Genomic DNA, 14,336 nt, shown 5'->3' on the forward strand with positions numbered 1-14,336 from the left:
AATTGGCTGGCATGTATTTTGTCCATGATAAACTAATTTTAAAAGATGAAACTATATGAGACAAGTAGGTTGAATGAAATTACAAAGAGGAGTGCATTAAAAAAAATACCAGCAGTAAAATCTCTTTAAGAATTAAAATGACAGCCTAAAAATAAAAAATAAATAGGCTTTTAAAAATATTAGTTTACTGCAGACAATTTATATTCTTCTTCTTTGTTTTAAAGGATGACTTCCACGCACATCTTCCAGCTTGTCCTCTGGAGGCTTCGGCACAGATGAAATTACCTAGTTTAAAAAAAAGAGAACCACCAACACTATAATTTTTATAGTACAAGAGTAATAAACCATTAGAATAGGTAGGATATACATCCAGTAGTTTAATCCTTGCCATCACATTTAAGGCAGTTAGCCCAAGTTCAAGGTGCAGCTTACAATCTAGGCACAGAGCAAAGTTTTCTGTCCAAACATTGCTGGGAGTAAAATTTCTAAAGCCATTTAACAAGAAAGAAATTTTGAGGGGAGAAAAGTAAACATATGCTCTACTTTAACATTCCTTTATAGATGTTATTTTATGATGAAGTCACTTGTAATTTTATAAATACAGATAGATACCCTGGTTATGCATAACTTGAAACACTGATAATATTTGATATATTTAGAGACATGGAGGCTCCAGTGGGGATGGGGGATGAAAAATTTAAAGAAATAAGCAGAAAATGCTAGACTCCTCAATTTCTTAGGGAACAATGAAATCAAATACATCAGAACAAGGTAGACGGTATAAGTTAAAGCACAGTAAGACAGTCTTCACTTAAAATGGAAAATTATTAGAAACTGTAGTAAACTGTATTTAGTGTTTCTCCTTTTTGTTGTTCTACTATTTCTATATCTAGGATTTGGACCTAACTTTTTTTTTTCTTGAAAATACAGTCAGCTCTGGCTAAGATAGCTATGTATCTGTATCTAGGTCTCAGTTTAGTTGTATCTGAAGGAAGGATGCCAGTACAAGCAAAAAAATTCTTAAAGAGGCTTAAGCATAAAAATTGTGTACATGGATTTTTATTATTATAAAACGATTCCTCATCCTCAACTGGATAATAATTTTGAGGTTAAAAAAAGGTACATAAAAGAATCTACCTTAGCCTCTCTTAATTACATTGTAAAATATATGTACAACTATGTGAAAAGCACTTTCTGAACCTGAGTTCAAGTATAAGAGAATGGTCTTTCTCCAGCAGATTATGATTTCTGAAAGGCTTGCCCCACGATAAGGTATTTTTCAAACGCTAACTCAAATGTTAACTTTCTTTTATTTGTGCTTAGAAAATGGAAAATGGTTATGTAAATAACATTAAAAAATTGCTACCTAAGTAGAACAATCTAGCTCTAAACTATTTAAGAAATTTAAAATTAAAATTCAGACCTTAAGGCCTAATCTTTAGAAATCTCACCTTCTTCTATGGCTATCTGTATTAAAGAAGCAAAATAAGCATTTAAATTTTATATGATTTTGAACTTGAGAGATAAATTGTAATAATTTTCCCTCAATGCAGTAGTTCTCTACGTTGGCTCATATTAGAACTATCTGGAGAGCTTTTAAAAAAGGGAGGGCCTGGGCTCCATTCTCACAGATTGATCTAACTGGCTAAAACTACTGCTTTTATATTTTCTACTTAGAGTGATATAAAATATGTTTAAAGCAAGGATTAAAGGTATCAAAGCAAATACATATCTGTGAGTCAAATTCAGTTATTGTACTTCAATAGAGAATTGTAGGAAACACATCTAAAAAGTAAAAATGAAAAAAACAAGAATGATAATACCGTAGTTCCCAGAAATAAGTCTACATTCAGTTGTTAGTCCTGTAACCAAATCGTCTCTTAAAACGGTTTTTTTTTTTTTTTTTAAATGCTCTTACCTCTTTAAGTTTATTCCGAATTAAACTCGCTGTTGTATTCAACGAGTCATCATGCATGTCCACTTTAGGAATGTCTGGTAACTGAGGGCCAATCATAACCTCATTACTACTTGTACTTGCTTCAAGAAGAGTACCATGTTTACAATCATCTTCTCTTCTTCTTTTCCGCTCCTGCAGTTGTGTTGTCCTAGGCATAAATCTGTCAACTGCCTCTGAAGGAGTAATAGCCTTCTGTGCACCAGGGAAGGCCACTGAATTTTTCAAAGTTTTCATCTGCATTTTCTGCAGAGAGTCATAGTGGTTACAACGCTCCAGTGTTTCATCATGGTTTCTACCATCCTGAGAGGAGTTTGATGCTCTGTCCACATGTTCTCCTGATGAACATGTACATTTGGGGGAGAAATAGCACAAAGGCAACTCACAAGAATAAGGAAGACAAAGGTCTGAGTTCCCAGTAGATGTGTTCAAAGAGGCTGCAGGAAATCCAGAGGTCTTCGAATGGAAGTCCTGTCTAAAATCTTTTGTATCTTTATGCTTCTTTGTCATGTAATGATCTTTATATTAGAATTTAAAAGGTGAGAGAAAGGGAAACAGAAATGGTTCATTTATTGTTTTCATCATTCAGAAACATGTAATTTTATAAAAAGAAACATTACTTTAAGATGTTAATGAACGCTAACCTAAAAAATTTACTTCTTGAGTAGGGAATACATTCACATGGTTTAAAAGCTAAAAAGGATATTTGTCCAATATGTCTTACCTTTCTTCCTCCCACTTACCCCTCTTTTTCTCCTGTAATACCCATTTTTCTGAACCTTTCTGCTTTCCAGTTAACTCTAAATCTTGGGGAGTTTTTCCATGTCATTACATAGAAAACTTTTTATGGCTTCAAAGTATTTTACTATATGAATGTATCATGCTGCTTAGTTTGTATTTGTAGTTTTTAAAGGAGACAATACGCTGGGTCCATATTTTATCATTTCTTTGGTCACACATACAGGTTTTCCTGAAGCTAGTTATTTACACAGGTTAAAGTTCAGTGTTTACAACTGACCAGAGACTCCCAACAGCTCTTGCCAAAATTTCAGGTAAGTTTTCCACTTTATTTCTCTCTTCACACTGCCACATGCCCCTTACTCAATCAGCCATAAACTCATCATATTTGATAGCTGTCTGGACCCTGTCTTTGTCTTTTAACCAAAGGGTGGAAATTTGGTAATTTGAGCCTCTGGAACTATTCAGATTTCAGACCACACACATTATCTTAGTCCAATTCTGACTGCTCTAGTTCTACAATCCATGTGCCAGATCCTATGACTCCACTCCGTGCACTGGGAATTTGTGTCTAGGGCAACTTGGATGGGCATATTGGGCATCTGGCCAGCTGGTGTTCATCAAAAGTGGAACTTATCCACTTTTTGCAGTTGTAACTGGTCTGCACATCAGAGGTGTTTCTCACTGCCTTTTGGTCAAAGCCTTAATTCCTCAGCATGGACACAGGCTTTTCAGGCTTTACTTCCTGTCTCCTTTTCTCTTATCTCTCACCGAAGCTGTGTTGTGGTTATCATGTACTACTCACTGTTCCTTAAAATGCATGATGCTCATTTATTCCTCTGGCCCATCTTTCCATCTCTTCCTCTCCCCTTCTGAGTAATGTCTACTTACCCTTCAGAACTCAGCCACCTCTCTCATCCTTAGGAAGTCTTCCATGAAACAACACCTCTCCCTTCCCAGCCCACATTACATAGCATTCTGTAAAGAACCCTGTAGTTTACAGATATTGAAAACTGTGATCCTTTACTTGTCTGTCTTCTCACTAGACTGGGAACTCCATGATGATAAACCTAGCAAAATGCCTGACACATAGGTGTTTAGTAATAGGCTTTCCATACCTTTATTTTTAGTAGTTCTTGCTACATAAGCATTCCTCTCTTGTAATTTTTCTCTGGTTTCTTCAACTGTCTCAAATTCTGGAGCATAGCACACATGAAGCAATCCACCAAAGAAACTTTGTTCATCCATTTTTCTCTTGGCTATCCTAAACAGAAATACATATCATGGTTTACTAATCTAGATTTACTTAGGATGAAAGCTTAACTAGTATACAATACACTGATCTAAAGAGCAAAGTCCAGCTTTTGCTGTGTATATATATTCTATAGCTTGGGAATTAAGATGCTCTGCTTGTGGACGGTATTGACCCTACTGATCCACTGCATACTCTTTTAGAGCCTTTCCTCCCCTCTCCCAAGAGTCCTAATAGGTTTTAAGCTAAGTCATCTATACAAGCGAGATTCCCTTTAACCAATATAGGATCCAGCTGGTTGGTCTGAGGTACACAATCTGTGGTCATGAAATAGAGATTTTTCTCTGTTAAGTTAAATGGCCCTTGAGAGTTAGCTCATACCTAATTTAGCCTTTTCAGCACAATGTTTTCCTATAATGGGATTCACATGTAAGAAATTAGTTTAAAATATTGTTACTGTAAACCTTCAATAATGGAGGAAATACTGAATATGTAACAATCGGTGAGAAAATGAGAGGATGGTATTCATTCAACAAATACTTATTAAACATCTATGACTGGCCAGGAATTACTACAATAATTAAGTACTTCTGTGCCCAAGGAAAATGATAAGAAATATTCATTGAGATTTTACCACGTGACAGGCAGTGTCCTAAGTGCTTAAATGCTTCACTTGAATTAACACTTTACAACAATCTTATGATGAAACTAAGACCTGGGGAGATTTATAACTTGGCCATGCCCACATTGGTTTGTGAAGCTAGGATTCAAATCCAGATGTCACACTGCATGGTCTACTGTCCTAGGTGGTGTGGGAGATGTAAAAACTCCTTAGAATGAATGCACAATGAGAAAATATGCTTCCCTCACCATGAGGAGCTGGCAAGTTGGTTAGAGCAGTGAGATTATACATAAGAGCAACCGGACAACAATACATGACCCCGTGTACCCAAGTGCTATTTGTAGCACAGAAAAGAAAATAAGAATTGTAATAGCCATGGAAGGATGGGTCTTGGAGTGTATTAGTGACAAGAATAGGAATCAACATAAAAAGAGATAAGGCATTTCACATTTCAGCCTTATTGGAGCAGAGAGTTTATGTTATATATAGAAGGATAGAAAAGATGGGGTCAATTCACATAGGTGCATAACAATAAGAAACTCAACAGCTAATTTTTTTAAAAGATTTTTTTGATGTGAACCATTTTAGAAGTCTTTATTGAATTTGTTACGATATTGCTTCTGTTTTATGTTTTGGTTTTTTGGCTGCGAGGCATGTGGGATCTTAGCTCCCCGACCAGGGATCGAACCCGCACCCCCTGCACTGGAAGGCAAAGTCTTAATCACTGGACAGCCAGGGAAGTCCCTCAACGGCTAATGTTCATTGCATTCTGAACAGAAGGCATTTGCTAATCCCTTTACGTGAATTATCTCATTTCATCCTCACACAACTTCAATAAGTAGATCCTTTTACCATATGGATTTTACAGAATACGAAAACAGGTTTAATGGGGTTGAATAACTTGTCCAAGGTCACGATGTTAGTAAGCAGTGGAACCTGAAAACTTACTCCAAACCCAATCTTTAATCTACCATACTACACGACAGAATATTGTTAAGTATGGGAATGACCTGATGGACAGAGTTTTGGTAAAGCTAACACTTAAGAAAACTGGAGAAAAATAATAACGGCCATGTTAGGTTATTGGGTAATTCAGGAATGAATGAGGGAGGCCAAAATGATACCAATGGGAATGGAGAAAATGAGACACTGCTTAACTTGCATATTACCTTGCACTTTGTAAATTAAGAAATTTAATAAGATAAACTTCTGTAAAGTCTTCTGCTGGGTATTCGTCTAGAGCATTATACTGTTCAATTGCACCATATAAAGCACATCGCTCAACTAATTCCTTCATCGCTCCCACTGCAGGAACTCCTTGTATTAATAAGTACCGAGATTCCAAATTGACTGTATATACCTAAAAGAAATGCAGACACATTAAATGTATTTCACAAATAAGCCTAAGACAAATCTGCTCCTATTAAAAAAAAAAATTGAAAACAAGAACTATTCTGTTCAGAGGGTCTGCAAAAAAAAAAGAATCTAAAAATTTGCCCCTCTCTCTGCATAAAGAATTCACCCTACGTGTGAAGGCCTCTAGCTAAAGCACCTAATAGACTACCTTCAATCGACACGTTTTTCCAGAAGTTGGCTCGGTAGATACGACAGGAAAGAGTTAACATAGTCATTGAGCCTTACAATGTGACAAGGACTAGTGTAAATGCGGATGATACAATGACTAAAACACAGCCCTGTCTTCACGGAGCTGAGGTTCTAACAGTTGACTAAAGAGGTCGCAAGAATATCTGGTACCTGGGTACCAGCGTTCCTCACACTCATATCCAGTGAATGGATGTGACCGCAGCCTTGCAAGATTTTATTTACGTAAGCTAGGCATGTGAAACTAGAGCTCACATAAAGCTACTGAGGATAGCGAATGAAGCCAAAATCACTTTACCTTGACAGCGCGAGGCCGTCGCCCCTCCCGATACTTGGCCCGCGAGTCGCACACAGCCTTTTGGACGTGGTGGTCGAATACGCCCCCAAGATCCCCGCCACTCGACGCCATGTTGCCGGTTTGGGCCCTCGCAGAGACGACAACATCCGCCTCGTTGCCCTCTTGTGCATCCAATAAGAGAGAGGGAGGGGTCAAGGCGTGCCGAGATTGGCTGAAGAATCGACAGAGTCAGCCATCGTTTCCTGTGAGCGAGGATTTGGTAAACGAGGTGCCGCCCCCCTGCGGCGCGGCGGAGAGGCCCGGAGAGCCGGAGCAGGCTTCCATGCCCCCACCCGCCCGCTACAGATGCGCGGCAGGGCAGGGGGCGGGGCTAGGGGCGGGGCCGATCGATTTTCTCCGGCTCCGACGTCCTCGGCCTGCCGGGTTAGCCCCGGTCGGCTAGGGTGTGCGGCCGCGGGAACAGCGCTTGCGGATGATGTGGGGCAGCGGTCGCCTGGCGGGTGCTGGGGGTGACGGGGCGGCCGTGACCGTGGCCTTCATCAACGCTCGCGACTGCTTCCTCCATTTGCCGCGGCGCCTCGTGGCCCAGCTGCATCTGCTGCAGGTAACGCGCCTGCCCCGGACGGGCTTCCCGGCCCCGAGTCGGGGCACCTGGTGGGCAGTCTGCGGTCGGCCGGGACCCAGGTCTATTAGGGGCGCAGCGGCCGCTCAGGCCTCTCCCGGCGGCGGGACGCGGGCTGCTTTCCCCGGGCCGCCGACCGGTTCAGAGGCCAGACTGTGGGCCGGTCTGGGCGGTCTTTGCAACCACACCACGTCTAGTGCAGCCCCGGGCCTTTGAGTTAACTTGCCGCATTCCAGGTCTTTTACTCGGTGAAACTGGGCTTTCAGACATCCTGATATTCTGCCACTGCGTTCAACTATTTCTCACTCCAGGTTGGAAAAGCTTTTGAGAAGTCGGGTTTGTTTGTCTTTTTGGGTTTTGTTTTGTTTCATTTTTAAAGAGTGTTTTTCCTACCAGTGATCTCCAGGTGCCTTCACGGCTGTGGCCTGGGCCTCCAGAAGGAGGGGCAGACTTGGTTTGTGGAGCCCCTGTAGGTTAACAGAGACTGAGCCCTGTGTCCCACCAGCGGGATAGGTTAATAAGATGAAGGTTCTTCCAGCGTCTCCGTTGCTCGGACCACCTCTGAGGTGTGCTGGGAATGTGCAGTGGGATTATGCATACTTGGACGTATGTAGTTAGGATTACTTGAACCTCTGCTTTCAGTTGCCGTCTGAACATTGTGATTGTGGTAGTTCATAGCTCTAACCACATCCCTACTTTCATTATTTTAAAATAGAGGCACCTGGTCTACGAGTTTGAGTGTGCTTCTGGGGGCAAAAGGATAGAATATTCGAAATCTTTGAAAATCCTGGTTGCCTAGTACCCCACTACTGGCTAATCCTTGCAGGAAATATTTAAGAGTTTGCAATAATTTCAAATGTCCCACCTTTCCATTTTAGTAACTACTTTTCTAGATTATATTTGCCCCGTCTTTCAAAGCATGTTAATTTCAACAGATCCTGCCATTATTTCTTTTACCATAAAGTAGGTAGTCTCTTGGCCCTGATGAGCTCCCTTCATGGCAGGAGATGAGTTAGTTATGTCACCAAATCCCAGGTAGATCCTGCCTGCCCTGTGCTCAGTCAGCTTTGATGGAAATTGTCCACAGTGCCTTCAAATCTCCACCTAATGAGTTTTATAGGAAACACTCCCCACCTAATGAGTTTATAGGATTGCTTCCTTACAGTAGCTCTAAAATGTGGATGCTGTGTTACATTCATCACTATTTAGGAATTTAGTGGTCTTGATCTATTTTTAAAATTTTTGGCCTTCAATAAGTATTAATAAGAATTAATTCATAGATATATTTTTGAAACTTAAATCTCTTTAGCCTTGGAACAAACTGTTGTTTCTGTCCAGCCTATATCAGCAGAAGAGGCCAACTTTTCTCCCCAATTAGAAAAGTAATACATGTTTTATAGGAAATTTGGAAAGCATGGAAAATTATAAACAAGAAAATAAAGTTACCCATAATCCCCAAACCTAAAGATAACTAATGTTAACAGTTTGAATCAAATCTTCTAGTTTTGTTTCTAATCTCTATTTTTAACAGAAATGGAGTCCTACACACACCCTTATATGTAGTTTTGTATCCTGATATTTTCCCTTAGTGTTATTATAAGTGTTTTATTTTGTTAAAAGGTAATTGTCATTTTTAGTGGCTAATTAGTATTCTGTCATAAGTTTGCCGTTATTTAATTGTTCACTGTGATGGAACGTTTATATTGTATTCAATTTTTAGACATTAAAAGTGATACTGTAATTATATTTTAATAAAAGTTAAAAATAACATATCTTTGTTGTATAATATATAATAAAACATTGTTTTATTTTCTGGTTATTTAGGATAGGCTCCCAGAATTATTGAGTTAGAGGGCATAGATAATTGTTAAAGTAGAAAGTCATGAGTTGGGAGTTAATAGGTTGAATTACTTTACTTTAGCTGAAGCGTTGAATACGTAATACAGGTAATACTGTAATGGGTAAAGAGTCAGAATGATGATTTTCTGGCCTGTGTCAGATTTTCCTTTTTTTCTTTCAGTTTTGAGATATAATTGGCATACAGCCCTGTGTAAGTTTAAGGTGTACAGCATAATGATTTGACTTACATGCATCATGAAATGATGACCATAGTTGGTTTAGTGATATCCATCATCTCATATAGATAAAAAATTATGGAAGTAGAAAAAAACGTTTTCCTTGTGATGAGAACTCAGTGTTTACTCTCAACAAGTTTCATATATATTAATGCAACAGTGTTCATTGTATTTATCATGTTGCAAAAGGCTTTAAAAATACGGATGTTCTGGTTCTTCCTCAGTCCTACTGAATCAGAATCTTGGGGAGTGGGCTTCAGGCATCTGTAGTTTTAGAAATAACTTAAGGCTACTTGGATGCACAAAAAGTTGAGACCCGCTGTTCTAGAATCATAGAATGTTGATGGTGAAAGAGACCTTAGGTATCTAGGTCATTTCTGTACTTTCATGCATGAGCAAACTGGCCAGTCCATTTCCCTGCAGTTAATTTGCCCTCGTCTGTAACTCACCTGCATCAGCCACCCTCGCCTCCTCGCTGTTTCTTCCATAACCCAGCTCCTTCCCACTTCTGTACTCTTACTCAAGCTATTCTTCTTCCCTAAAGCATTTTTCCTCATTCCATGCTTTTAAAAACAGCATAATTCTACCTCCTCCACGTAGTTTCAGATTCTCTGTTGCCCACATTTGTCTCCTTTTCAAAACTTCACTGCAGTGTTTATGTGACACAGCTCACTTGTTATATTCTGTTCTGTGTTTTAAGTATTGTCTTCTTTTGTTTATCCAAGTCCTGTTTCAGGACTGGGTACCCAGAGGATGCTTTAACTCAGGATTTCTTAACCTTGGCACTACTGACATTTTAGGCTGGGAAATTTCCTGTTGTGGGGGACTGTCCTGGGTATTGTAGGATATTTAGCTGCATCTTTGGCCTCTACCCACTAGATGCCAGCAACACCCCTTCTCCCGGTTGTGACCAAAAATATCTGGAGACATTGCCAAATGTCTCCTGGGGGAGAAAATCACCCTCAGTTGAGAATCACTACTGTAGCTTAGTTACTTTGTCTGCGTTACTGAAACAGGGGAGAGGATTCATATCCACACTGAGAGCAACCAAATGAACCTAAATCACCCTCCAGAAATAGCCATTTTGTCATTTCCTTTGTGTTACCCAGGCCTCGGACCTGGCGGATCCTAAGGCACTGCAACCTATGGTTTCACCCAGCAATTCCCTTCAAGTGATATGGATACCATGGGTTTGGGCAAAAGCAGGTCAGTCATTTGTTGATTAGATTGAACTCCTGGAAAAGGGGCTCCTTTCTCTCTAGGCTGTCCTTTTCTTCTCTCTACCTGAGGGCCCAGGGGCTCTGTGGTCCACGTGAATGATTTTTGACGTAAAAATGAACTCAGAACATTAGTCTGCAAAGTTTACTGAATCTAACTGAACATATATTATGACTTTATGGGGCTGATTACTACCTTTTGACCAAATGAATAATTGAAGTATTTTTCATATTTAATGAAGTTGATTTTTCCCTTTTCCAGGGAGTTGGTGGATTCTCCTTTTTGATATTTCAGGGCATATTTCATATTTCCTTATTTAACATCTGTGGTTTTAAAACTTTCTTCATATGAAATAGGGGAATTGATCTGCATTATATGTCAATGACTGATGAAACCCCATAGAAAGTTTTTGGGGGATTGGGCACCTTGACTCTTATAATCTCAGCTCACATAGTTACAGCTGACCTAGTAACTTTGGACTTTGACTCCAAATCTGAGTCTCTTTCTACTGTATCACATTGTTCTCGGTGGAAAGATTTTGTCAGCCAGAGTGGTTGAACTGTCCTGTAAAGAATTGTAAGAAGGACTTCCCTGGTGGCGCAGTGGTTAAGAATCCGCCTGGCGATGCAGGGACACGGGTTCGAGCCCTGGTCCGGGAAGATCCCACATGCCACGGAGCAACTAAGCCCGTGCGCCACTACTACTGAGCCTGCACTCTAGAGCCCATGAGCCACAACTACTGAAGCCTGCGTGCCACAGCTACTGAAGCCCGTGCGCCTAGAGCCTGTGCTCCACAACAAGAGAAACCACTGCAATGAGAAGCCCACGCACCACAACGAAAAGTAGCCCCCGCTCACCACAACTAGAGAAAGCCCTCGCGCAGCAACAAAGACCCAATGCAGCCAAAAATAAATAAATTAAAAAGTATATAAATTTATTTAAAAAAAAGGATTAGCCAGAAATAGACTAACATGGTTGATATTCACATGGGAATATCAGTAATTCCTTTTTTCCCTTCCAGGTTTATATATTTCCCAAGATTTCTTTAATAGGTTTGTAATTTTTAAATCATAGAAAACATTTTTTAATCCTTAAGCACAGACATACATATTTTATATAATTGCTCTTAAGAAGAATAAGTTTTATACTTTGCTTTCTTTTACTTATGTTTCCATAGTTCAAGACTTTTAAAAATTATTATTTAAGAAGCTGCGTAATATAAAACTTTTGGAATGTACATAAGAAGCTATTAACAGTAATTACCTCTGGGAACAAGGACCAGCCCTAACATTTTATGCTTTTATACTTTTTGTGCTTTTACCATGTATTACTCTTCTAATAAATAAATACTATTACATTTTTATTGATAACATGTTTCAACTTATTGACTTACACTTTACTAAAATGGTAAATTTACAGCTTATTTAGTAATTTCCATATTGCTAGATATATAAGACAGTCCTGAGTTTTCACAAAGAAAATACTGAAGAGATATGTTCTGGTGTAGTTTTTTTCTTCTTTGAATCATTAATTCTAAATAAGTAAGTAAGGTCAAAGGCTATTAAGTTCATTGGCTACCTGTTGCCATTGTAAATTCTGGAATGGTTGAATTAATTTATAATGCCATCATAAGAATATAAGGGTATTGGTTTCACCCATAGCATCACCATCATTGGGTACTGGAAAAGATTATAGCTTTTAAAATGCTATGACAAATGTGGATATAACAGAGTGCTATCAGCTATTTATAGAACTCTTTTTGTATGTGTGGATTGCAATAATAGTTTATCTTTTATGTGAATCCAGAGAAGCATGTAAAAACTTTCAAAACTTTTCTCCCCCACTTCTTATTTTTTGAATAAATAGAATCAAGCTATAGAAGTAGCCTGGGGTCATGAGCCTGCATTCTTGAGCTGGGTGGAAGGCAGACATTTTAGTGATCAAGGTGAAAATGTGGCTGAAATTAGCAGACAAGTTGGTCAGAAACTTGGACTTTCAAATGGGGAACAGGTAAGCACAAAATGTGATGACAATGACTTTCTTCTGATGTCACGTAATACAGCAATAGAAATAAAAGTTCAGATATATTTTTTAAGGTGGTAAGACGACACCTAACTTGTGTGCTGCCATAACCAATCCAGGATGTTCAAGTTGACTATAACTGTTGTTAAGTCACTATCTACCATATACTCCATTAAGTCATTATCTAGTAGTCTCCCATGGTCCCTAGTTGATTTTGTATTCTACTATTTTACTCACTTTCCAGGTTCCCTAATTTTGTTTTTTGTGCAATTATTTTTGCTATATGAGTTCATGAGTTTTACTTAATATTATTGAACTTCATTTTATTTCTGACAGATTTTCTAACCTTCCAAGGTCATAACTTGATTTTTAAAAATCTGTCCTACAAAGAGTGTTGTTATTTTTCCAGTTTCGTCTTGCCTGTGAATTTCATGTGCTTAGATTGTAAACTCTAAAGCTTAAGGACTCATGTTTCTCTTCATTTTATCATATTCACCCGTTTATGGTTTTAACTATTTTAAACTGCAGAAGTAATACATATTCAGTACAAATGTTTTACAGTTGAGAAAGTAGAAAATGTTTTTCCCTTTCTCTAACCCCAGCCTCAGAATGATTGTGTACTGTGGGATCTCATTAGACATTTAGGATTTAAAGAATGAGATCATACATATTTTCTGCAATTTTTTCCCCCACAAACTATATCAGAGATCCTTTCCACATATTACAGACAATATACATTGAACATGTCTGTATATGTATGAAGTGAAATAAATATTAAAAATTGAATTGCCAAGTCTAGGGCACTGCACATTTAAAAATTTGATAGACGGGGCTAAATTGCTTTCTATTACCAGTTTCTCACAAGAATACTGAAGAATATCACATCTTTTTAACTTGTTTAGAACACAGACTAATTTTTTTCATGCATGTTTCTGATAATGAGAATAGGCCACTGATGAGAAATCCATAGGCCTTGCACTAGTCTTTTGCTTACCTTAAATTTTTGCTAGAATCTTAAAACTTTAGCAGCATAGTGACCTTAGAAATCACTAACTTTGGTGCCTTGCTCTGCAAACCTAGGGAGATGGACTATTTTGCCCAGGATTGCATAGCAAGTTATAGATCTGCTCTCTGAGTATATGGCACTTCCCTATGGGAAACATCAACTTCCTATTCCTGATCTTGATGTCTTTATCAGCACCTTGAACAGTCCTGCTTGTTTTTAATTCCCATTTGCTTCAAAGTGAACTTCTATCCAATTTTCTGCACATTCTCTGTATTGTAACAACACCACTAAGGCACTGTCTCCCAGACAATCACTGATAGGAACAGAAAGTGGACTGGCTTGGCCAGGATGATAGCTTCTTGTTTTGTGCTTCCTCAGAGTCACCCCTTTCAAGTAGGGTATATGGGAGGTACTGAGGGAAATAACTGAGGAACAGGTGAGGCACTTGCGGAAAGTCTGCTCCAATCCACAAAAGGCAGAGAAGGAGCATTTAATACTTGGTGCCTTTGGATTTTACTCCTCTAAGCCCCAGAAATGCCCATAGAAGAGGAAAGAAAGTAAGAGGGTGAATTCCAAATTCTTGAGAGACACTAGGATTTCCTGTGTATCTATAGACTAGAATGAGGGGATATTTGTTTTACTATACTTTTAGCTGTGCATGATTATGCTTCAAAATAATTGGTTCTGATCTCTATTTCAGTGTGTTTTTTACTTTTCCAGAAACAGCATGGCTTGAAGTTAGTTATAAAACTAAATTGCAGAACTGCTAGAAATAATAGTATTTATATACAAGATCAAGCCATGACTTCATGACTTAATTGTTTTTTCTTGCATTTTTTAACTTATATTTCTTTTCTTTAAATGGCTATCTTTATTTTATATATTTTTTAAAACTTATATTGTGCTAGAATGTATTTTCCTTTATTT

At 38.6% G+C, this 14,336-nt stretch overlaps 2 protein-coding genes across 11 annotated transcripts in view; one reads left to right on the plus strand and one right to left on the minus strand.

Annotated features, from left to right (window-relative positions):
* Nucleotides 1-165: 165 nt before the first annotated feature.
* Nucleotides 166-6,694, minus strand: RBM48 (RNA binding motif protein 48). Of its 5 annotated transcripts, none has more exons than XM_082398532.1 (5): nucleotides 6,467-6,694; nucleotides 5,736-5,926; nucleotides 3,811-3,956; nucleotides 1,919-2,472; nucleotides 166-285 (listed from the first exon to the last, which is right to left on the minus strand). In XM_082398532.1, the coding sequence occupies exons 1-5, from the start codon at nucleotides 6,575-6,577 to the stop codon at nucleotides 199-201; spliced, it is 1,089 nt and encodes a 362-aa protein (XP_082254658.1). In that variant the 5' UTR covers nucleotides 6,578-6,694; the 3' UTR covers nucleotides 166-198. The 5 variants fall into 5 exon arrangements, with proteins under 5 accessions (XP_082254658.1, XP_082254660.1, XP_082254661.1 ...); XM_082398533.1 differs by lacking the exon at nucleotides 166-285 and adding an exon at nucleotides 539-1,785; XM_082398534.1 differs by lacking the exon at nucleotides 5,736-5,926 and having other exon boundaries at nucleotides 6,467-6,639.
* Nucleotides 6,695-6,935: 241 nt separating this feature from the next.
* Nucleotides 6,936-14,336, plus strand: part of PEX1 (peroxisomal biogenesis factor 1) — a 76,605-nt gene continuing 69,204 nt past the window's right edge. For all 6 annotated transcript variants that reach the window (XM_082398199.1, XM_082398201.1, XM_082398200.1 and 3 more), the window contains exons 1-2: nucleotides 6,936-7,070; nucleotides 12,248-12,391. In XM_082398199.1, the coding sequence (XP_082254325.1) occupies nucleotides 6,939-7,070; nucleotides 12,248-12,391 (276 nt within the window). In that variant the 5' untranslated portion in view covers nucleotides 6,936-6,938. The remainder of the gene's footprint in view (nucleotides 7,071-12,247; nucleotides 12,392-14,336) is intronic.

Source organism: Balaenoptera borealis, assembly GCF_965194805.1.
Source record: "Balaenoptera borealis genome assembly, chromosome: 7".
In the NCBI taxonomy this organism is placed as follows: domain Eukaryota; kingdom Metazoa; phylum Chordata; class Mammalia; order Artiodactyla; family Balaenopteridae; genus Balaenoptera; species Balaenoptera borealis.

Bases quoted from the DNA above. Each gene is read 5' to 3' on its own strand.
- RBM48 (XM_082398532.1), bottom strand. From the start codon at position 6,577: ATGGCGTCGAGTGGCGGGGATCTTGGGGGCGTATTCGACCACCACGTC. The intron at 3,957-5,735 runs GTAATATGCAAG...ATTTCTGTTTAG, and splicing joins CTTAATTTACAAAGTGCAAG to GATAGCCAAGAGAAAAATGG. The intron at 2,473-3,810 runs GTATGGAAAGCC...TCTAATATAAAG, and splicing joins AAGAACTACTAAAAATAAAG to ATCATTACATGACAAAGAAG.